General features: G+C 45.6%; 1 protein-coding gene across 3 annotated transcripts in view; it reads right to left on the bottom strand.

Annotated features, from left to right (window-relative positions):
• The window catches only part of CUNH1orf21 (chromosome unknown C1orf21 homolog), a 70,334-nt gene that overhangs the window by 8,108 nt on the left and 39,033 nt on the right, over positions 1 to 23,193 (bottom strand). For 2 of the 3 annotated variants that reach the window (XM_017736455.1, XM_017736457.1), the window contains exons 3-4: positions 11,981 to 12,057; positions 8,242 to 8,302 (exon numbers count right to left, since the gene is read on the bottom strand). In XM_017736455.1, the coding sequence (XP_017591944.1) occupies positions 8,242 to 8,302; positions 11,981 to 12,057 (138 nt within the window). Of the gene's footprint in view, positions 1 to 8,241; positions 8,303 to 11,980; positions 12,058 to 16,023; positions 17,178 to 19,074; positions 19,142 to 23,193 lie in introns of those variants that run through there. The other variant, XM_017736456.1, reaches the window with a different exon arrangement.

Below are 23,193 nucleotides of genomic sequence, written 5' to 3'. Positions count from 1 at the left end.
GAAGGGTTTTCTAAGTACATTAAAATAACCCCCAAGAGACTTATCAGCCCAAATTCGGACTCAGAAATCACTGACCCAGAAAGAAAGGAAAAAAAAAACAAACCATTTTTTGAGCTGTGACTCAAAAAGAAGGAACATTGAAATTCTTTGCAGTGAAGCACAAATCTGTCGGTTTTCTCCAGGCCAGGGACCACATCTGGACAAATCCAGGAGACTGACCTGGTGGTGACGAAGGCTTTGCCCAAAATGCTTCAGAGCTGTGAAAGGCAGCAGCAGTGACTGAGGGCTGAGCTCAGGACATTTCCAGGACATCCATTTACCTGCTCAAGAGGGAGCACTCCCCACTGGTGGCCATCACTACTATTAAAGCCTCAAGCAGACCCAAATCTGAGAGAAGAAAAGCCATCCTTCACTTTTTCCCTCCTACTCCTCCTACCGTTCTTCTGCTTTTGGGTTTGCTCCATGGCTGCCAAGTGCATCAGTTCTCAAATGGATGCCAAGGAACTGCTTCAAACCAACGTGCTGAGCAAGGTCTGGCAATAGCACAGACACACCACCTCCCACCAAAGGCCTGAAGGCCACCACGAGCTGGGCTGAGCCTTCCAGACACGTCATTTCCATCTGCACACTGCTGGAGATGGGGACACATCCATGTCATCCTTTGGGTGACCCAATGAGCTCAGGTGATGCCCAGACTGCGGTGAATCCTCATGGTGCCCGACAGAGCTTTGGTCTAAAGGTTACTCCCCAAATGCATTTTTGTCAGTAATAACAAGGCCAGCATTGCTCAGGAAGATCAGAGAAGGAATAAAGTGCCCTGCTGTCACAGCCTTTCCCGCTGCATCAGAAATCCAAGACAAGGGTTGTGTCCTCGGTGCTCCTTGGGCAGAGGGCTGCCACTCCCTGCTGGCAGAAGAAAGGCAACTTTGGCCCCAATCCAGTAAAACACTTTAAAATGTCCATTTTTGACCTGTTGGTTGTTTCAGAGGATGCTTGACAAATGCTGGAGGAGATGATCTCTTGATCACTGAGAGGCTGCTGTGCTTGAGATGGGCAGTTATCCTGGGAGGCCTGGGAAAACCTCATGGGAAATGGTCAGCTAAGAGCCTGCAGAAACCACATTGCTCTAGTGGAAGTGTCCCTGCTCACTGCAGGGGTTGGACCAGGTGACCTTTAAAGGTCCCTTCCAACCCAAACCACTCTCTGATTCTACGATTCCATGATTTCCAGTCAAATCCCATCCAGGGGAGCAGGCTCCTGCATCCAGAGGAGCTAGAGGTACAGAGCAAGTGGCTACTAACAGGAATGCATGGGCCACCCATGGACTAAGTAAATTGTGGGCTCAATCCCTGCATAAGCCATTCACATGAGTTGGACTCAATGATTCTTGTGGGTCCCTTCCAATTCTGTGATTTCTGAGATTAATGATTTAATGATTGAAAGTGTGAATGAATTATGTTGAGGAAGATGAGAACTGTAATACATGCCTCCAAGTCCATCTAATTCCTGAGGAATCCCATTTCCCACCTCTGCAGTTTCAAAATCCAACTGTCAGCTTTTGTAGATGTCCACAGAACACTCTGAGTGTTTCTTAACGAGTGTGTGAATTTAAGGTAAATTAAAAAGCAGCCTGATGTTCTTTTCCTGCCGCCTGCACTCAAACCAGAAGGGCATCTCTCCCCTTGCTGCACCTCCCAAGTGCTCCCCTCCTGATGTCCCTCCAGGGGATGCATCATGGCTCATGATATCCTTTTAGGGAATAAAAAGAGAAAGAAAAAAATCGCAGGGAAAAGGCCTTTTCCCCATTGTGTGGGTGACAGGCCAATAAACAACACTGCCCGGCTCAATGGCCCCTTGTGCCGGAGGACTGGGCCAGGCGGGGCAGAGGACGAAGACGGAGAGGAAGCAGGGGAGGGAGAGAAGGAAGGGGAGGGAGAGGTGGGAGGGGAGGAAGAGGAGGCAGGGGAGGCAGAGGAGGTGGCACGCAGCCCTTTCTCCTGCGGGCTGGCGGGGCTGGGGACACAGTGGCCCCTTTGAGGGGCCCGGCTGGGCAGCCCCCGCCCGGCCCCGCGCTGGGAACCCTTTTCATCAGGTTTTGTTTACAGCCCTCGCAGAAAGGACGGGAAGAAAATGCCGGGAGGCGGCACTAAATCATTGTATACTGTGCTTATTTTTGTCCGTTTCTCATTTTGTTAGGGAAAAATCAATGGAGTCATTAAGAGCAATCCACTTTGCTAATGAGTTTCAGCCTAATCATTGTGCCCTCGCATACGTTGGGTTGGCAGCCCATTCCCAAGGGCACTCCCTCCATTCCATACAAGGAGCTGCTTTGTGTCCACTGCCCGCTTCCATGCCCAGCGTTACTAACGAGGGATGCAGTGAGTTGCTGCCAGTTGCATCTTTCCCATGGGTTGGGTATTCTCCCACCAGCTCCCCGGGACTTGGTGAGTGGACGGGTGGAGAAATCCCTGCACACCCACCCGACACAGCGCTGGTGCTCAAGACCAAGTGATCTGCTGACCCACAGTGACATCCCCCATGGGGGTGGCAACACCATGTCCCAGGCTCGGGGTACCCACCAGCCCCACATCTTCACAATTTTTAATCTCATTTTTGTCCATGAGCATGTTTGCATTGTGATTGTTTTTTACAAACCATTGTAGCCATGTAGGAGACTAGTTTATGATGATGGGACTGGTGACAGTTTTCCTCTGGTACAGCTGCCCAGGATTGTTTTACCATGGTCCCTTTTGAACCACAAAGCCAGAGGTGCTTCTCTTGTGGGGTTACAATCCCCAAATATAATCCCAGGAATTGCTTGTCAATTGTTCCATTACCCCTCAGCCTTTTTCCTACAGAGAGACAGCTGCCTATACACTCTGGCACAGCCCCCAGTAATAACATATACTTCAAGGAGATAATTCCTCCAGATCATTGTACTGCTCTGTGGAGGATTCAGAGACATTTTTCCCATCATTTTCCAGGACAGCCACCATCAAGATGTTTGTGCTAGCAAGCACTAAATGGGCAAATTTTCCTCAGTCAATGCTTCATACGTTATAGCTTTTATTTCTATTTATTTCATGCAAGCCCTGGTGGGACAGGGCCCCTTCAAGGCAATGGACTTGAGCCTGCAGGGCTGTGCCCAGGATCAACTCTGCTCTGAGCCATCCCGTGCAATTCATGGAATCCCAGAACAGTTTGGGTGGGAAGAAACCTTAAAGCCCATCCTGTTCCACCCCCTTCCACTAGCCCAGCTTGCTCCAAGCCGCATCCAACCTGGCCTTGGACACTGCCAGGGATCCAGGGGCAGCCACAGCTTCTCTGGGCACCCTGTGCCAGGGCCTCCCCACCCTCACAGTCATGAATTTCTTCCCAATATCCCATCCAACCCTCTGGCAGTGGGAAGCCATTCCCCCTTGTCAAATGGTACTCCAGGCTCTTGTCCCAAGTCCCTCTCCAGCAACAGGTCTATGTCCTTCCTGTGCTGGGATTTCTTTTCAGGGAGTAACATACAATTTGCATGGAGCCCTGTGGAATCACGGTCCAAATAAATCTGTGATGCAGAAAGAAGATAAAAACAACCAAAGGCTTGAGAAACCTCAGGAGAGACGTGTTAATTCTTCACTGTGTGTTTCACAGCAAATCTTTTTGAGTCCAAATGCAACAACTGACTAAATTAGTCCTTGATCTATTAGACTGGAGAGAACCCAGGTCATTCATTTACTTGCCTGAATACCAACACAAATGGCCTGGTACCAGGACATGTTTCTATCTTCTTAATCAGAGCCAATAGTTCAAAACCAGATTTATCCCAACATGGGAGTGCAGTGACTGTCCCAATCCTGGCTGCAGCCAGTAGAGCCCACTTCTCCTCTGCTGGGGGTACAGGCTGAGGCTCCGGGCTCGATGTTACACAAACAGCAACACCTCGCCACACAGAGCTGGCGCAGCAGGACGTGCAGAGCTAACTCCAGCAGACACACAGCTGCCGGGACACCCTGAAAGTCTCTCAGAACCGGAGTTCAGAGATAGCACGTTGGGCGCCAAATGTGGAAGGTATCTTTTCAGCTTTATACCGGCTAGCGCTTGTATTTCAATGCCTCGAGCAGCCTTGAGAGGTAGCAAGGGCGATCTAGCACTTTAGTAGCTCTAGAATCGGTACCTGAATCAGCTGCAGAGCAAATACCATCAGCAGAAGCAAAGAGGGAGAAATATAGCTCCCTGCTCGCTCAATTCCCTGCAGTTAGAAGCTTTCAAATGAGACAGACAACCAGAGATATTCACAGGAAAGTCGCTGAGCTGAGTGAGAGCGCGTTTGCCTCCCCTCAACCATCTTTTATTAGGAGAAGGGGAAAGGGGAGGACTGGGGGCGGACCCAGGGTGACCGGCCAGTCAGACACTGCTGAAGAGTCTGAGTTACATTTGGCTTTGCCTGCGCTTGGAACAAAGGAGCTCAGAGCACATGTCTTTGGGAGGGAGGAGGGGAAGCTTGGAACAGGCAGCAACACAGTGACTGTCCCAATCCTGGCTGCAGCCAGTAGAGCCCACTTCTCCTCTGCTGGGCACAGCAGATCTCAGATTTATCCAGCAGCTGCAGGGTTTCCTTTAGGAGGACTGTTCAGTCACTCTCTGATTCCTTCTCTGGTTTCCAAAGACATACTTCTGTCTTTTTCTGCCTTCATCTCTCAGGTCAAGAAAATCACTTGTACTCCTGACCCACATCTTTCTAATTTACTCCAGGGAATGCTCTCCTCAAGCTTAATTGCTGCTATTACCTGTTGCTCATCCTCCACTGGAATATGTTTCTGTAATTTCAGGCTAATTTTCAATAAATGATGATATGGCTGACAGCAGATGAGCTGCCTCCTTCCCACTGCCAGTCTCTGCTCCATTTCCCCCTGAACTCTGGAACACACATGCTTTTTGTCTCCCAAAGCAAAGCCCGTGACTCCACTCACAATAACCTCAGCCAGCAGGAAGCCCCAGGAGGACTCACTGCAGCCACTGGCAGATGTTGGGCACTTTTCTGAGCCTGCTCTGCCACCGCTCAGGGCCTCGTGCTGCTCACAGGTCCTTGGTCTCCCCCTTTGCTCTCTCTCCATGGTCTGCCACAGGTCAGAAAGTGTTTGGACAACACTTTTAGGCATGTGGTGGGATTCTCAGGGCTGTCCTGTCAGTTGGACTCCATGGTCCTTGTGGGTCTCTGCCAGCTCAGGATATTCTATGATATTACAAATAACTACAGCTTCTTGTGCTGTCAACTGCTCAGCTCTCTCCAGCTGCTCCCAGTATCCCATCTAACCTGTAACTCTGGCTTCTCATCAGGTCTGGGAGTATTTTTACCTCAAATTCTGGTGTTTCTTAAAGGACTGGGTTGACTCCAGCAGAACCAATATCTAAGCCCATGTTCGAGGCTGACTTTCACATTCTCAGTCAGTCCTACCCCAGCCCTCATCCCAGTGTTTCTGCCTTCCAGCAAACCCTATGAATGGCACTACCACCATCACAGGCAGTTCTGTACACGCCAGTTCAGCTCCAGCTCTCAGAGCAGGGACAGACAGACTCACTCAGAGACAGAGCAGATGTCCCCCTCTGAACGACTCACAGTGTTTTGACACTGAATTTTGGTAGACAGAAGCTCCATGCTTCATGACATTCTGGTTTTTACCTTTTGGGTGACATTTGCAGGAGGCAGTGGGAGCTTTGTAGGAGCAGCCAGGAACGCACTGCTGGGGGCAGGACTTCCAGAGAAACTCTCCAGACTGTTCCAGTAAGGCTTTTTTTCATCTCCAGGACTCATGAATACTTCCTGTTTGCAGCTGATGAAACACCAGCCCGTGTTCTTTCCATTTCACACTTTGGCTGCAGGAGTTTTATTTCAGCTGCCCTCCCTGTCCATGTGATGGCTGTGCCAGGTCCAAGCACCCATGTAACGTTCCTGCCTAATGCTCACACGTCAGAGCTGTTGTTACTCACTTGGGGTTGGTGACCCAGCACCCCTGGGGATCTCAGTGGAGCTGAGGATGTTTTGCTCCTGACTGCAGTTCCTGCAGCACAACCCATGGAGCAGCATCTCCATCACAAATCCAACAGCCGCGGTTACACAGGAGCACCACAACGTTTGGGACCTCACCAGCCACAGGCAACACCCCCCAACACATCCGCACACTTTTCCAGCTGCCACTGGTGAGCCGCTCACTGATACGATTCCTTGAAATGTTCGACTGCTGTCCTCCATCTCTCTGGAGAACCAACTGAAAATGCTATTTAGGGATCAGACAAAACCCCTCATATTTTCCAATCTTTTTGGCACTGGTGGCGACACCTAGACAAAAAAAAGTGTTGCGGGCAAAGATGAATTTAAAAGCCCAAAACTTCTCTTATGAAGACTATTTCCTCAGGCACAGGAGATCCTCAGGGAACACAAATCCCATGTTCAGCTGCACATTAACTCCTGCCAATCCCATCAGCTGTCAGCAGCTTGGTCTCTTTGACAGATAAACAGTGGATTTCCTCTAAACAGACAATCTCCTGATGCCGAAGATAAATTATCCCCAAGATAAATTAGCCCTGGAGATCACCTGGGAACATCTCCAAGCTGATCCAAACAGCTCCAAACAGAGGAGACAGGGTCAGCTGCACCTCAGCATGGCAGCTGGGAATGAGGGGTGTTAGTGCCCTGCCACAAACCTCGGGAACAAAAATTAACCAAAATTCATAATTAGATACAGCCTGATGGCGATGTCTGGTCTGTAGATAAGATACATCTCTGGAAAATCCATTTCACTGGAGATTCTGTGCTCAACATTGTGGAAGGTGATGATGTCCAGGAAAAGCATCTGAATATTCATAGCGTGAATGCATTTATTCAAAGGAGATGTAGCTGTATTATGGATATTTAGAAATTCTACTTTTAAATGCATTCGGTTACATAAAATCTTACCCCTGTGAAATACTAGGTACAGAAATATTCTTCTCAGGAATCTATGAACTCCTCCTCACTTTTCCCCTTTATGTCTTTTTTTGCTTTCCTAATTTTTAATTTTTTTTAAGAGGAAAGTAACAAAAGTAGTGTTACTTGGGACAAGTAAGAGATGCACCCACTGTAGCAATGTGACTCCTAAGACCAGGACTGCTGGCAAAAACAGCAGAAATTCAGAGTCATGCGAGTAAAACTTTCCCTTCTACTCTGCAATCCAACATGACAACAGAATAGAATAGAATAACAGACTAGAACAGAATAGACTAGATTAGAATAGTCTAGTTTTCAGCTGGGGGGACCTACAATGATCAACAGCCCTGAGCACTTCAGGGCTGACCAGAAATTACTGTGTGTTGTTAAGGGCACTGTCCACATGTCTCCTGAACACCGACAGGCCTGGGGCATCCACCAGCTCTCTGGGAAGCCTGTTCCAGTGTCTGACTTCCCTCTCCATAAAGGAATGTTTCCTCATATCCAGTCTGAAACTGGGAGTAAAAATTAGTGTACTACAACTGAGGAAGCCAATATTTAATATTAAACAAGATACGACTCCAAAATAGGCTGTGTAAAGAGTAAATGAGTGTGTGAACATCAACCCCCCCAGCTCCCTCAGCTACTCCTGGCATGAGCTGTGTCCCACAAAAAAGCCGAGAGTATTAATTTAAAAGGTTTCTGAAACACACAAAAGCTGCTCTCAGGACAGCTGAGATATGCAAAGAATTACTCATCCTCTTCTTCGAAACATCTCCAACACCTCTATTTCACTGGCACAGCCCTGGAGCAGGGTTATCCACACTTACAGCCACACCATCCCTTGGAGCCAGTGGCTACTTTGAGGAGATTCAGCATGAAGTTCCCGGGGTATCCCAGATACTATCAGCATTAAGATTCCAGTTGTCTCCCACAGAGATGAGATGAAAGATCAAATCAGCAATGACATAAAACCCCACTTTGCTCTTCACCTTTATCCAGAAGGTATACCCTGAACATCTGAGTTAATCTGCCATTAATCCCAGACTGGTGACATTCCCACAAAACAAAGGATTCTCTCAGCACCTCCTGCGAACTCTTTGCCTTCCTGGTCTTTGCACTTGAACTATCTAACCAAGGAGCAGGAAGAGAGATCTTGGGCCAGACCCCTCCGAATCACAAAGAACACGGAGAGCTGCAGCAGGCAGGTCACTGTCCTCCCACAGATCTGGGAAAGCTGTGTCCACCCCCGAGGGAGAATAGATATTTACATTACTGTGCCTTACCTTTTCAATTTTTTCATCAAGCATTCTGAAGAATTCTTGTTGGCTTTCGGAGATGTGCATGCTGGAAAGCAAAGGAACAGTATCAATACCAACAGGATTTCTTCCATTATAAAACAGCCCAGGGTTGTTGAGGGGGCCCAGCTATCAGCTTCCACCACTGTGAAAAATAAATCACTTTATGCTTTCATCTAAAATGTCACTTTTTAATCTTTTTTCCCCCTATTTTTGGTTTGTCCACGAAAAATTACTGCATTTAATTCTGTGTACATGCATAACACTCAGGCTGTTAACTGGGACCCACATGCATCCAGAGGAGACTGTTCCCTTTTCCAGGCTGACTGCAGGAAGTACCTCTCCCTGGGCCAGTGAGAGTCCCCTCTCTGTCAGGACAGGAGGTTTTCCAGGACTGCCAACCTCACCACCACAGAATGAGACACCCACACCCTGAGGTTAAAGGCTGTGTCCTCTTATCCTGCCACTTGTTACAGGGGAGAAGAGACTGACAACTGCTACAACCTCCTGTCAGGGAGTTGTGCAGAGCCAGAAGGTCCCCTCTGAGCCTCCTTTTCTACAGGCTGAGCCCCCAGAGCTCCCTCAGCCGCTCCTGGTGCTCCAGACCCTTCACTTCAACTAATTCTGCAGCACCAAGAGGCTAAGTGATATGATTTTGCATTAGTAAAAGAGGGCTGGAAAATACTTTTTCCAGTGTCTGTAAAATGCTAATGGTCACACAAGACCACAGGTCCTTCCCCATGGGGAACTTGCAAGCTAAAAACACAGAAAGGACAAGGACACTAGGGTGAGGACGGATGGCAGGTGGTATTTGGGGTGTTTATTTATGTTAGCGGATGGTGAGAGCCTCCTTCCTGCACGAGTAACACTCCTCCAGGAAGGTGAGGCTGGAGCATCCTCTGGACCCGCAGTAGGGAGGAGCACCTGGGCTCACAGGGGGCTGGGGAAATGTGCCAGGGACTCCACGTGCAACACAAAAAAAAATGCAAAAAAGGGAGGATGGGGACTGGTGCCAGTGGCAACAGTGATGCCAAACAGTCAGAAGGACACACAGCTCTTGGAGATTTTCCCCAGCACAGAAAGCTGGCTCGGCTTGCTGGATTCCCACCCATCCCCTCTTCCTCAGAGTGATCCTTTCAGCTGTGATGAGTTAATGCCCTAAGTGCCCAACAACGGGCTGCACTTCCCCACAAAGCTCAGCATTGAGCCCTCCCTGCTATCGGCTGAACGTATACAAAGATTTGCTTATGTGGGACATAAATGAAGCTCAGTTCACAAGAGAAGGGCTCAGAAATGACATTAAAACCTAAAGCTGGGCATTCAGGAGCAGAAACAATTCACCTTTCAGTGGTTGAGGGAGTTCTTGTCCCCAGCTGTCTGCCTGTTCCTCAGGTTCCCACCTCCACCTCAGATGGGGAAGAGATGCTTATTTGGGACAACTGACCCCATCACCCACATATTCAGGTGCCTTGGAGAGGGATTTTAGGGCAGTGTAGCCCTTTATGGGTAGGCAAGTGCTTGAAAAATAGTCTTGCCTTTGCAACATCATAAATCCAGTTTCTAATAAAATTAGATGATACTGTAGTGACTGAACCATAATTCGTAAGAAAATTAAAAGAAGGCAGGGGAAAAAAAGGTGTATTGTGTAGTCATATCCCTGAAAATTCCCAGAGGATAATCCTACAGATCTGGTCTAGTGGAAGGTGCCTTTGCCCATGGCAGGGGGGTTGGGTTAGCTGGTTTTTCATGTGCTAACCCAAACCATTCTGAGAGTCTGATTTGGCAGGGTAAAAGTGGTCTGAAATAACCACTTTCATTTTATGCTTCAGGCTGCTGTCACTCCCTGAGTTATGAACTTGTCCCAGGGTACTTAGTGATCATTAATGGTGTCAGTGGGGTGAGTTTGGTGACGAACAGACAGAGCAAGTGCCTGTGAGATCAGGGCAAGGTGCAGGGGTAAGCCCTGAAGGTGTGGCAGGTACCAGGACTGGGTGTAAAGAGGAAGGACCAACCCCTCTCCCTCAGTCAAAGACCCCCATAAAGCTACTGCTGGCTCCCTACATCCCCTGGTTTTAGAGTCCAGGGCTCTGGATAGAAAAATCTAAATCCTCCTGCAGGGGGAAGGCCCTCACAATCTTACTTTTCATCTGACATCAAAATATTGTAAAAGAACTTATAATTTGGTACTTAGTCCATGTTTTGTTTAGAAGTAACATCCATTCTACCAGAACAGTATTCTAAGATGCATCTAATGATTTATCTATTCATTTCTGCTCTTCCAGCCGAGTAGCCCTTTTCCACCCAATGCCACCCCACCCTGCAGTCAGAATTGTCATGGCTTTTAGAAAATAAACCTTGGAAACAAAACTGTACATGATAACAGCTATTTGCTGACTTGGCAATTAGCAACTCAAACACAGGTAGCCACTTTATAAACAGAAATGCAGTGGTAGGTTGGGCAAACAGCAGAGCCTTGGGCAAACACTGGAGGATCTACCCAACAACCTCATGTTACGTTCCGCACCTCTCTGGGAAGTCTCTTTATTTTTGCAGGTCTGTGACAGAAATATTTACCTCTGTCAATGCAATGTAAAAAATAGGCTTTTTGGTCAGTTCTGATTTCTGCAGGGACTTTTCAAATTAGAGTTTTATGAAGGAATGGAAGCCCTGGCCCCATGCAGTTCCTCTGCTGTGGATGTACCAAGAGATGACCCACCAAAAGAACAGCTCTTTTTTATCCCAGAGTAATTAGCCTCATGTTAGAGCATCTTAAATACATCTCTGACCCTGCTGGGAAGGACTGAATCACAGTAATGAAGTACAGCATTGCTGAAGAGTGATTTTACCTCCACCATCCTACCATGAATTTCTTTTCAATTACATCCAAAGCACTCAGCTTTTCCCTTTGAGAAGAGGCTGAATTACACTGTCAGTTGATTAGGAAATAACTGAAGTTTCCAGACTTTAAATCGTGTTCAAGGCACTTGACAGGCAGCAAGTTTAAGTTATTAAGTGCCCCGAGGGCAGGGCACAAGGAACAGCATTTCCACTGGTGTTCAAAATCCAAATCACCAACCTTTATCACTTGTTCTTCACAAACCCAATATGTGGCTCCACATAATCTGTTCTTTCCCAGCCAATTAGTGATTAAAATGTAACACTGAGTTAGATAAGAAATGAGTTACTACTATCAATAACCAGCTCTGCCACAAGAGGCAAATATTTCATGTAACACTGACTGACCCCAGGCAGAGTATGGGCACAGAACAGCCAACCAAGCAGGGAAGAACTCAGAGCTACAGAACAACCCTCATTTTAACAACCTGACCATTCCCAGACTCAGGCAGAGCAGCTGCTAATCTAAACCAGGAGCTAGCAAAAACCTCCCTGGGACTGATCCAGTCATATTTAGGAACACTAGTGGATATAGAGAAGTTTGTTCTGTGTAACTTGTATAGAAAGCTGAAAAATAGCACAGGGTCTTCTGTCAGGCACAATAGGATGCGTTTCACCTATTTTCAATCCTGCATCTTTGCTGTGCAAAGGAGAGGATGCTTCCCAGTCTTGGGACACAGGTGATCTTACCTCTTGTACTTAACTCAGCATGACTTTAGGGCTGCTGGAGTCATTACTTTGTCTTTGCTAGGCAGTAACTGTGAACCTCACAGACACTGCTTAACCCCGTGTTTATTTTTATTATGATTTAAACAAAAGAAATTGAACTTACTTTGCTCTGGGTTGATGTACTAATCCTGGGATCTCTTTATTAGATTTAAGTCTTGCATTTGAACTGGCACTTTTTTCCTGAAACACACAAAAAGCACACAACAGTGTATTTATCAGAGTATTTAATCAGTAGTTATTAAGCACACAAAGGGTAACAGGCATTTGTCATCAGGGTGTCACACTCAGCTGGGTCCAGGCTCTTCTACCTGCACAACCGAATGAGAGAAGCTCAGCAAAAATGAAATTAAAGGTAACACAAGAGATGAAATGACCCCAGGTGGGCAATTTTTAAATGCCCTGGGCTCAGTGGCATGCGGAATTGCCTCTGAGTCACTGGGTGAAATCCAGGAATCAAACTCTGTGCTGGCCTGTAACTCTCCAGAGGTCCATGGGAAATGCGGGGTGCTCATATAAATCAGTAACAACACCAGCCTCCACCTTCACCAGAGCAAGGCAAAGCACTGGGAAGGCAGTCCCAGTGTCACCCAGCACCCACAGGCTGGCTCAGAACAGAGGGGGAAACATCAGCATTGAGGATCTGTCTGCAGGAGGAAGCATATGTCAAACATGCTGGTGAAGAGCAGCAACGGCTCTTCAAAAATTGGGCACAAGAGACCCAAGGAAGCAAATCATCTCTGGAGATCCCAAAAAGAAGGATGTGGGGCTGCTGGAGAGAGTCCAGAGAAGGCCACAGAGATGCTCCACAGGCTCCTCTGCTCTGGAGCCAGGCTGGGAGAGCTGGGAGTGTTCACCTGGAGAAGAGAGGGCTCCAGAGAGACCTCAGAGCCCCTTCCAGGGCCTAAAGGGGCTCCAGGAGAGCTGGAGGGGGATTTGGGACAAGGGATGGAGGGACACGACACTTGGAATAGCTTCCCACTGCCAGAGGGCAGGGATAGATGGGATATTGGGAAGGAACTCTTCCCTGTGAAGGTGGGGAGGCCCTGGCACAGGTTGCCCAGAGAAGCTGTGGCTGCCCCTGGATCCCTGGAAGCGTCCAAGGCCAGGCTGGATGCGGCTTGGAGCCACCTGGGCTAGTGGAAGGTGTCCCTGCCCATGGCAGGGGGTGGCACTGGATGGGCTTTAAGGTTCATTCCAAGACAAACCAGTCAGTGTTTATAGACAAGAATACAACCCTGTCCTTTGCAGAGGACCAGAACCATTAAAAACACCTTTAAAAAGGCCTGGGAGGGGAAAGAGAGAGTTGAGAGCCATTGAGAGCCAGCACTGCTTGGTAACACCTCGTCATCATGTCACAAGCTTCTGTAACCCAAAACTTGGTGCACACACATATCTATTATTTCCAAAATCCTTCAGATGGATATGGCCCCTTCCAGATCTTCCCAGTGCCATGTGTTAGGGAAAGCTGCTGGTGCAGATGGGAGAGGTCTGAGTCAAATCTTAGAGCTCACCCGCTCCACAAATCCCTCTGTATTTCTTAGGCATGTCACATCCATGGCAATTTAAGAAACATAAACCCAAGAATCAGTGTTTTAGTGGGTAATTTTGGTGGTTTTATTTAGCCTTATTTAGTCTTTGAATGTCTGAATCACACAAGATTTTGGAGAGGGCTACTAAATCACTGAATAAAAAAAAAAAAGGAGGCTGTCTAGCAGTTAATATTTTAATGAATAATTCTACAAGGGCTGTAAACATCAACTGCCTCAGCATATTTAACACTGTTTAATGCATATCTTTTAATCCTCCTAACCAGGGAACAGTGCCTTGCATGAAAATAGCAGTGAGAGAGAAACAAACCCTTCTTCCAAGCCTTACCAAGGGTGTCTGTGTTTGCTACATCCCACCAGCCACTGCCTGCCTGCCCAGGATCCCGTGATATCAAGCCAGAGCAGCAGAACAAAAGGCAAAATCACTTTTTTCAAAGCATGTTCTAATTTTAACAGTGCTAGGAGGGTGTGACATGTACATGTTGCGTGTGATGAACACGTGTGTACACAGACACACAACCAATGACCTCATGTCTGACTCACATGGCTGTCAAAGCAAAACAAAAAGAGAGGGATGGGTCTCATGGAGAAGATATTCATGGAGAAGACACCGAAGCCATAAATCAGCTAAACCCTAGCCTCCTGCGCCATGTGAGCCTTTACCCTCAGATCTACTCCATGGGATGGGAAGGGAAGACTGATCTACAGCTCCTGTGTCAGAAGCTGTGATAAATCAAGGCAGCATAAACTCAGCTTTCCACACCTCTGCTCGTGGTTTGGTGTCAGTGCAGCTCTATCAGGAGCTGGAATTAGCCCAAATCCCAGCCTAAAGAATTTCTGGCACTTAGGAACAAATAGAAGGACACAAGAAAAGTGTATGTTGCCTTCTCACTGTGGGTCCCAGAGCAATATTCAGAATATTAACTGACACGCATGGGAAAGAAAATGTGAAAAGAGAAATAAAATTCCTGTTTAGTTGACTTCAAGATTCCAGAGTTTACTCTTTCTCTCCTATTGCTCCTGATAATTACCACACCTCAATTATCTATTACAGCTCTCCTATTTAAGCAAAGAGTATGGACAGAAATGGAAGAGTTAAGAGAAAAATAAAACCCAACCAGGTCTCAAATTGGCTCATTGCTTTGTTTATAACTCTTACTTATGGCAGCGATATTTCATTGCACTGATCGAAATACTGGCTTGGATAAAAATAGGTATTCAAAAATAATTCTTCCAAATGCAAACAAATAGAATATTTTTTCCTCATCACTTCGAAGACAAACTGACTCATCAGAAATTAATGGTTTGTCTTCTAATACTAAGCTAACAAAAACACCTTGAAATGCTTTAATGCAGTCAGATTGTTCTTCCAGACTGACTTGACTTTGGCTTAAGGGTCACTTCTTGCAGTCCAACCTCATTTTCTCCCTTATTTAACATTAAATAAGTTACCACGCACCAACAGAACCACAACTGATTTTAGAGACCTAATCTGTTGCAAATCGAAATGAATATGCAGAAGTTTGGTTTTAATTTAGCTCTGCTTATAAGGATTATTTAAAATAAATGCAGTAAATGCTGCCTCACACCACAGGCTTGAAAGGAAATCCCCCAGGATGCTGCATTTGTAGAGCAGCAGTAGCAAAAAAGGAGAATAGTGGACATTTTACTCCACATTATTTTGCAATTAATCATTATCAATGTAAGGCTGTCATCCAATCAAGGTGATTTCATGTGATAAATTTGTTAATTATTGTTAATTCCTCCATAAAGGACGCACTATCTCCAGGATTTCAGGGCACTAACAGATGGCAGTGACTCTGCTGCCAGATGCTATTAACACAGCAACAGCCACTACTGCCATTATAATTAAATATCTGTCAACATTTCCCTTGATGCCTCCCCTCTGACGAACCCATTTCTAGAGACATGTGAACTTCATTTGAAGTATGTTGCTTTTCTTCATAAGGCTGCCACAGATGGACTCAGGTAAGCTGCTAATAGTCGCTTATAAAATAATATTCCTGATTTATATCAAGATGACACTTTTCTTCAAAGGAGCCAACAGCACCTTTAAACTGTTTTCCAGACCCATGCAATTCATCATTAAAGGCACTTAGGGGAAAAATGAAGTATTTGTTTTCTTTTTATACCATAAACTGTTCTTAAAAATAACTGTATTTGAAAAGGAGGAACCAAATGCATGAGTTAGAAATGGACTGAACGATGAGATGTAAAATTTCAATATGCCAGCCCAGCGCTTTTTAACCTCGCTCAGTCATGAGCACCAGCCTCAGGTAATAATATCTCACATGGGCTGTCTGGATCCATCAGGATGAACAAGGGAGAAGCACTGACCTATGAGATTCTACTTGAGTTTCCTTGCTTTATGTGTACATAAGGGCTCATTTTTTTGTGCTATCCTTTGGCAGGAAGAGAACCTCTCTTTTTTTCCTCTATCTACCTGGAAGCAAAATCACCTGAACATGTTATTTAGGGTAACTTTATAACAAAGGGGCAAATCAAGCATGGAAAGATCTCAGATACTAGTCAAAGGAGATTATTCTTGGATGTAATTTCATCAGAGGAATCACATTACCTCTGCCAGAATGTGTACAGGCATCCAGTCCAGAAGGGTGTCCTGGGCACAGCATGGATCGCGTACGTTGGGTGGTTCTCCTCCTCTCAGTATCCACACAGGGAATGAGGGATGATGAAAACCATGGATCCATCTGACCATGGGCTTTGGAAGCCAGGCTGGGGAGGAACTCAGTGTGCACACACCAAGCACCAGGCAGTGCCTCACAGGATCACAGAATATCCTGACTTGGAATGGACCCACAAGGACCAACTCCTAGTCCTGCACACGACACCCCCAGAACCATGTCACGAGCCTGAGCGCTCCAGATGCACATCACCCCCACAGTATACACCAGACAGGTGAGCCAGGGCCCAGCAGTGAATTTAACCTTCACACACACAGGCAGGAATGGATTCTTGTGGTGAGAAGACACCTAAGAAAGACACTGTCACCACAGTCCTTTGGCTGTCCTGCTGCCTGGAGCACCTTGGTCCTCACTTGGGAGGACTTGAAAACATGGCTGTTGTTTGTGCATTTGGGTGAAGCTTGAGGTCACACTTCGTAACAAAAACCTTGTCTTAAACGGAATGTTTTAATAAATCCTCTTGCTGTCTCAGGTCTGTATCTCCTCAGCCCAGCATGAAGGAGTTGCCCATGATGCCCCACCCCTGTCAGTATCTCCATCCTTGGAGATGTCTAAAAGGTGTCTGGACTTGACCCTGGGCAGGAGGTTCTAGACAGCCCTGCTTGATCAGGGGCTGGACCAGATGACATCCAGAGGTCTCTTCCAACCTCATCCAGCCTTTAGTTCTGTGATAAAGTATAATCAGACCCTGGAAAAAAACCACTTTTGAGTAGTTGAGTTTTATCCCCAAGCAGCAGTGGGAGAGACTGAAGCCATTCAGGCATGCAAAGGGAAGGCAGCAGCAGACACAGTGCCTGGCATTTATTTTGGAAAAAAACCTGATTCTGCAAACCCAGCCAGCATCACGCAGTGAGTCTGCACTGATGCAGGGAGTGTAACCCAGGCTTGGCAGGGAAAAATCCTGTGCTTTCATCAGGGATCCAAAATGTGTTCCAGAGGGCAGACCTCATCCTGAAACCAGCCACATAATGGAGCTCCTCCTTCCCAGGGAAATTACTGGGAAATTCAGCTGTAGCAACTCCAGCTCCTGGAATGCAATATGGAAGAGCAGGATTCACAGAGTGCACACACACACACACACACACACAAAATTTACTCACAATGGGATAAAAATAGGTTAAGAAAAAGAGAAATGTGTAACTCCTGAGCAGCTTTCTGCAGCCCACCAAAAAACCTCCATTGCTGTAACCTGAGAAATTAGGGAATGCTGCTTTCAGTGTTCATTTACCAGTCACGCATAGGGGCACACACAGTGGTGCAGTAACACATTTGTAGTTCTTTTTAAATGCTTTTGAGATGCTAAAAACTATGAAGGGATTATTTTCAGAAGAACATCTAACATGCCCTTTACGCTCAACTCAAGCTGCAGGAGCTCAAAAATCAGAAAAATCCAGCTGAAAGTATAGAGCCAGGGAAAAAAAAAAAGAAGAAAAAATAAAGGAAGAGGAAGGAAAAAGCTCCCTCTGGAGTGAGTTGCAGGATTTCTCCTGCAGTACCTAAATATAGCTCACCCTCAGCCCACGTCAGTGGCCTTTGAGCTTTGATGGAGGATATCATTGAAGAGCAGGGGAAAAAAAAAAGAGGGCAATTCCCACCACTGAAGGGTTTTCACAGAGCATGTATTTACTAAGTCTAATGGCCACAACTTCCTAAACGTCCTCATCATCTTTTCTCCCAGTCAATATTAGAAAGCCTGGACTAATTATTTACAGTAATTCCAATTAATTTTGTTGAGTAGCCAAACACCAGGGTTTTGTGTGAAAAGCAGACATAGGAGCAGCTGGCCTGACGACAGGAAATTAAGGCAAGCAAACAGATGAAATTACAAATAAGGCACATAAATGATAAGTAAGTACTACCAATAAATCCTGCAGGGAAACTCTTCCCTGCACCTTGCCATCCTGCTTCCTTTCAGAGCTCTGAACTTTTATCACCCCACATGTGTGAATCCTTGTGCTTCCTTATAGCTTGGGACCCTTTTCCTTGGATTTCTATCTCAAAGTTCCTTTCTGCAGACAGACTGATAAACCTCAAGGTTTATCAAGGTGTCCCCTACAGATAACAAGAGGTGTGATCACTGGTGAAATGCCTCTGTTGTGAAATATGAGGATTACGCTGCCCTGACAATCAGGGTTTTCTGGTTCCTTCAGCCTCCATGGCACTCCAAAAGGTCAGCCAGGATAAGAAAATGAGCACAGCAGAGATAAATAAAGCCAGAACACCTGTCTCCAAAGGTGCATGAAGTTTCAGGTCAAATGGGAAATTACCTTGCTCCTGCAGCAGGAGTCCTGCCCATCCGTGTAACAAACCCAGAGAACAAGGGCAGGGAGCAGAGGAAGGGACATGTCTGCAGGAGGGCCAGCAGGAAGGGAGTTGCAAAATGAAGATGAGGAACATCCCCTCTATAAACAACTTGGCAGGAGGCTGAAAACTGTCCCTCACAGCTGTATGCCCCAGAAATCCAGGTGGCAAGGTGCCTTAGAGCATGAAGAACAGTTGCTTACATCAAAAGATATCCAAAATACTGCAAATAAAATGCTACGGGCAGAAAGGCGACCTGCTCTCCAGCTCTCATTAATACACCCAATCTTCAGTGGGCTTTGGTACATCAAAGTGGTTGAAACTTTTATCTAGCGAATAAAATATAGATGGAAAGAAGTTAAAAACTCCATTACTGATGACTTGGAAGACTAGGCTGACTCTTGAGGAAACTTCAGAGGGCACTTGGCAACAAAAAGCACAACTAACCTTACACTTTTGCAGGTATGTTGCTCTTCTGGATTGTAAAGCCACCCTAGATAACAAAACCTGTCTCAAAAAATAATTTTCTGCTTATTAAGCCTGTGTCATCAACGATTCTGTCTCTCTCACTCATCCAGCTTTTACAAAAGTAGTTATTTATAGTAAATATAGATATTACTCACACTTCCCAATTCTTCATGCGTGTCTCCTGAAGGCAGTTTTCCACCAAGTGCAGTAACACAGAAAGAGCTGGCATTGAGCATGAAAAAACAAGACTGGGTGAAGTCTGTGAAACATTTACAGCCAGGGACAAACGGTGTGAGAGGGAGCCGGGGTGTTATGGTGTTCCTGCTCCACAAAGCCACCTTGCTGGAATGGTAGGAGGGTTATAGCCACCACAGTTTTGCAGAGCTTTTTACTGGGATGGTTTTGAAGAGTTTTACGCCCTTCAAACATATATGAGAGAACATAGAGAAGGAGGTACGCCCTGTTTAAATAGTTGGGCCTACGTTTTCAACATTTTCATTTTCATCAGCTGTAGTGATTCCTTAAACTGCTTTTCTAGTCCCAAAATTGGCCTTTTCCAGCCTATTTTTGGAACATGCTCTACTTTAACTCTTTGTAAAATCAGTTCACTGAGAACTGCCCTCACATGCAAGCAAAGCCTCCTGAGATTTTCCTGTGCTGTCAAAACCAACCAAGACTGATGCTCCCCATGTGCACAGATCCTCCTTTGCTGCCTTAATACAACATCTAGGGTTACATTCTAGGACGGGCTCATGGAAATGATGGCAACCACCAAACAGGCACTTTGAGGAGGTGCTAAAAATAGCAGTTGGTTCCCCCCACCTGCAAACAACACCACAGTGATGGTGCTTCCTCTTGCAGAGTCTGGAGTTAAGCTGGTCACTGGCTTTGATCTGTCAACTGCAGCTTTGGGCAGACCATGCTTATTACATTTTTCTTATTACATCCAAGCAGTTCCATAAAGTGCACCAACATCCTCCTACATGTCAGGATAATGACAGTGTCCCATTATCCAGGTCTTAACAGGGAATTTAGCAGGATACATGTAAGATGGAGCAGCTCTGTTGTGAGGAAAGGCTGAGAGAATTGGGATTGTTCCTGGAGAAGAGAAGCTTCAGGGTGACCTAATTGTGGCCTTCCAGTGCCTGAAGGGAGCCTACAGGAAACATAGAGAGAGACTTTTTACAAGGGATGGAGCGACAGGACTGAGGGAGAATGGCTTCCCACTGCCGATCCCGGAAGCATCCAAGGCCAGGTTGGATGGGGCTTGGAGCAAGCTGGGCTAGTGGAAGGTGTCCCTGCCCACTGCAGGGGGTGGGAGCTTTAAGGTTCCTTCAACCCAAACCACTCTATGATTCTATGAAAATAATTTTTCCCCTCTTGTTCCAACCTGGGATTTACAAAGGATGGAACAAGGGAGAACAGTGAAAGACAAAGTCCTTCTCAGTTTGTTGCTTCCAGTCAAGAGGAAAGCCCGAACTAATTAGAAGACGAGGTGCAAATGAAAAGATACAGTTAAGCCATATATAAGCAGAGTGAAAAGGTAGCAAGAAATTATGAATGAGGTAACCCTGAGAAGTGGGATAACAGAAAACCAAGAGTATTGTTCAGCAATACAAACACATTCGCTTCAGGAACGATGGATGTGTGTGTTCCAAACCAGCAAGAGTTCCCTATAATAAGCTCGCATTCTCCCAGCACTGTCCAAGGCTCTAATTTTGAGATTTTCAGTAATTGCAATTATGTAAATGCCACTGATGGAACATATTTTCAATGTCTGTATTTTGCTCCTCTCAACGTCTGTTTTATTTGCATTAATTCTCAAATCTGCACCAGGCATAAGATTTAAGATCCGAGAGAAAGAAGTAACAGCTCTTGCTACATGGCAAATTTCAGCACACGTGGGTAAAATGTGCATTTTAAAGGACATAATAGTTGGAATATTATTAAGTATCACATATGTACTATGACACACACGAGAAGCATTTGGGCTGCAGGAGAAGCCTTGTATCTGATCTGTGTATTTTGTACCATCTTCTCCTTGTTTTGGTTAGCAGTTACTTTTAATAGCAGAAAGAATGATTATTGTTTCACACAGACTATAGTGGCCTGCTTGCTTACTGAGTTTCCAATCCTCAGCTGTATAAGCATGGATTTTGTCTGGATTCTCCCAACACATTTATCTGAGAGTAATACTGAGAAGAGAAACCATACACATAAGAATGAAAAACAATCATAAACAGTTTAAAAATTTTATAAGCCATTTAAATCAGTAATGGAGGCTGGGTTTTAAGTGTTTATCTCCCCTAAGTTTCCTTGGAAGAAGAGCAGATAAATAAATTTAACTCCTAAGTGCTGGTAAAATGAGGCACCAATATATTCCAATGAGGAGGTACAAATACAGCTCTGATGCTCAGGGTGCTGCAGATCAGGAGATATCCAAACCTGGATATCCAAATACTGGGAGAAGAACTAGCCTAAAATTCAATTACAGGCCTGGAAATACTCAAGTCCAGCATTTAGGACATTAACGGTTGGATTCAATGATCTTAGAGGTCTTTTCCAACCTTAACAATTCTACGATTCTATCAACCTAAGATGACCAATATTTCAGAGTCCCAAAATGACTGTACGCCTTTTATGGCCTTTCATATCCACTCTGATTTTCCATCCTCTCATCTTCTGAATCTCCTCTTCCCAAAAAAACACTTCTAGTAGGTGGGAGAGGACATGGAAAAGACTCAAAATGAGGTCTGCCCTCCTTTTCCAGAAGGCAGCAAATCTTTCCTCCAGGAAAGGGTCAGAACCAGGCTGGGATGGCTGTGTGCATCAGTCCCAGCAGTGCATGGCCATGAGCCCAGCCAGGGTGGGGATACGGTGTCAGCTCCCTTGGGAGCGACCGACCACGGAAAAGGAGATACCATGCTGTGCAAGATCAGGCAAGCAGGGATGGATCCATCATTCACCCACAAAATTTCAATGTCTCCTTCATCAGAACATGAAATAGTGTTGTGAATCCCTACAAGATCAGTCTCTTGAGATCTACACCTGGTATCAACCATCATAAAAGGAAGATATTTCAAAATACCACCCAATTGCACCACCCCAGGGCATGTACCCAAACCACTTTGACAGATTTCCGTCTAACCTGTTCTCCAAACTCCTACCCCGCAGGTTTTCCCAACAGCCTTTCATTTTGCCACTTCCCTGAAAGTTCAAACATTTATCCTACTACCCAGCTTTAATCCTTGCCTGATGCCCTCCTGCCTCTCTCAGGAGTCATGGAGAAAAAAATGATTGTTGTGCCTTTTAAAGCAACCATTTCTATATTGGGTGACTCATTTCCTTCTGTATTTTTAGGCTAAACAAATCAATTCCTTCCATCTTCCATTACAGCTTACGTTTGCTAAGCGTCCTATTCTTGTCACTCCCCTCTGGCTCTTCCCCATCTGCCCACATCTTTCCTACCGAGCACATTTCCATTTATGGCCTCAGTATTTAAAGCCCCTCTGAAGTCAGGATGGATCACGTGCCATATACAATTATTTTTATTCCTGTTTTTAACTCCTTCCCTCAAACAAGCGAGGTTGACCTACCACAGATACAGGGTGAATCTGTAAACTATGCATTCATACTCAAAAAAACATGAGGTAAAAGAATGTTGAAGGAGAAATTAGCTAAGCTCACCTTCTCTACTGGCTACAAAACATTTGTGGTACAGTGCTCGAGATCTCTCTCAAGCCAAAAAAGTTGGTGGGGATGGTCTGTCTTCCTGCCTCCATGCTTGAAATATTAAAACAATTTGGTGCAAACAGAAATATCAAAAAGTAAAAAATCTACATGTTCTCATGGACTCACAGTCCATCAGGTCTTCTTAAAATTAACAAAAATCACATGCAATAAGCAAAACAGGTGTTCTTAAATCATTTCAATTTTGCTATCTAATCAAAACTGGCTTCCAAGTCCCTAAGTTGATTTCCAGCCATTTGCAGACACCAAGTTTTAACACAAGCTCTATTTTCTTTTCAAGTGAGGTGAGTGGAAAGATAAGCACCTCTAAAATTTAACAGGGTTGTCCCACCACAGGAATGTTCAAAAATGATGAACTAGAATGTCCCAAACACGAAAGCTCTCTGCCTGAGTCAGAAGTGCACTCCAGTGCATGGTAATAGGCACAGTACTTACAACAAGGAGAAAACTAGAGCTTAGTATGAAGATATGGCCTCATTTTTCACTGCAGTGTTGTACTATTAGCATTCAATTACTTCCCTACA

The sequence above is a fragment of the Corvus brachyrhynchos genome, unplaced genomic scaffold (genome assembly GCF_000691975.1).
Source record: "Corvus brachyrhynchos isolate BGI_N302 unplaced genomic scaffold, ASM69197v1 scaffold155, whole genome shotgun sequence".
Lineage (NCBI taxonomy): Eukaryota > Metazoa > Chordata > Aves > Passeriformes > Corvidae > Corvus > Corvus brachyrhynchos.
Note: the sequence above shows the minus strand (reverse complement) of the source record. Positions and strands in the feature narration are given on the sequence as shown.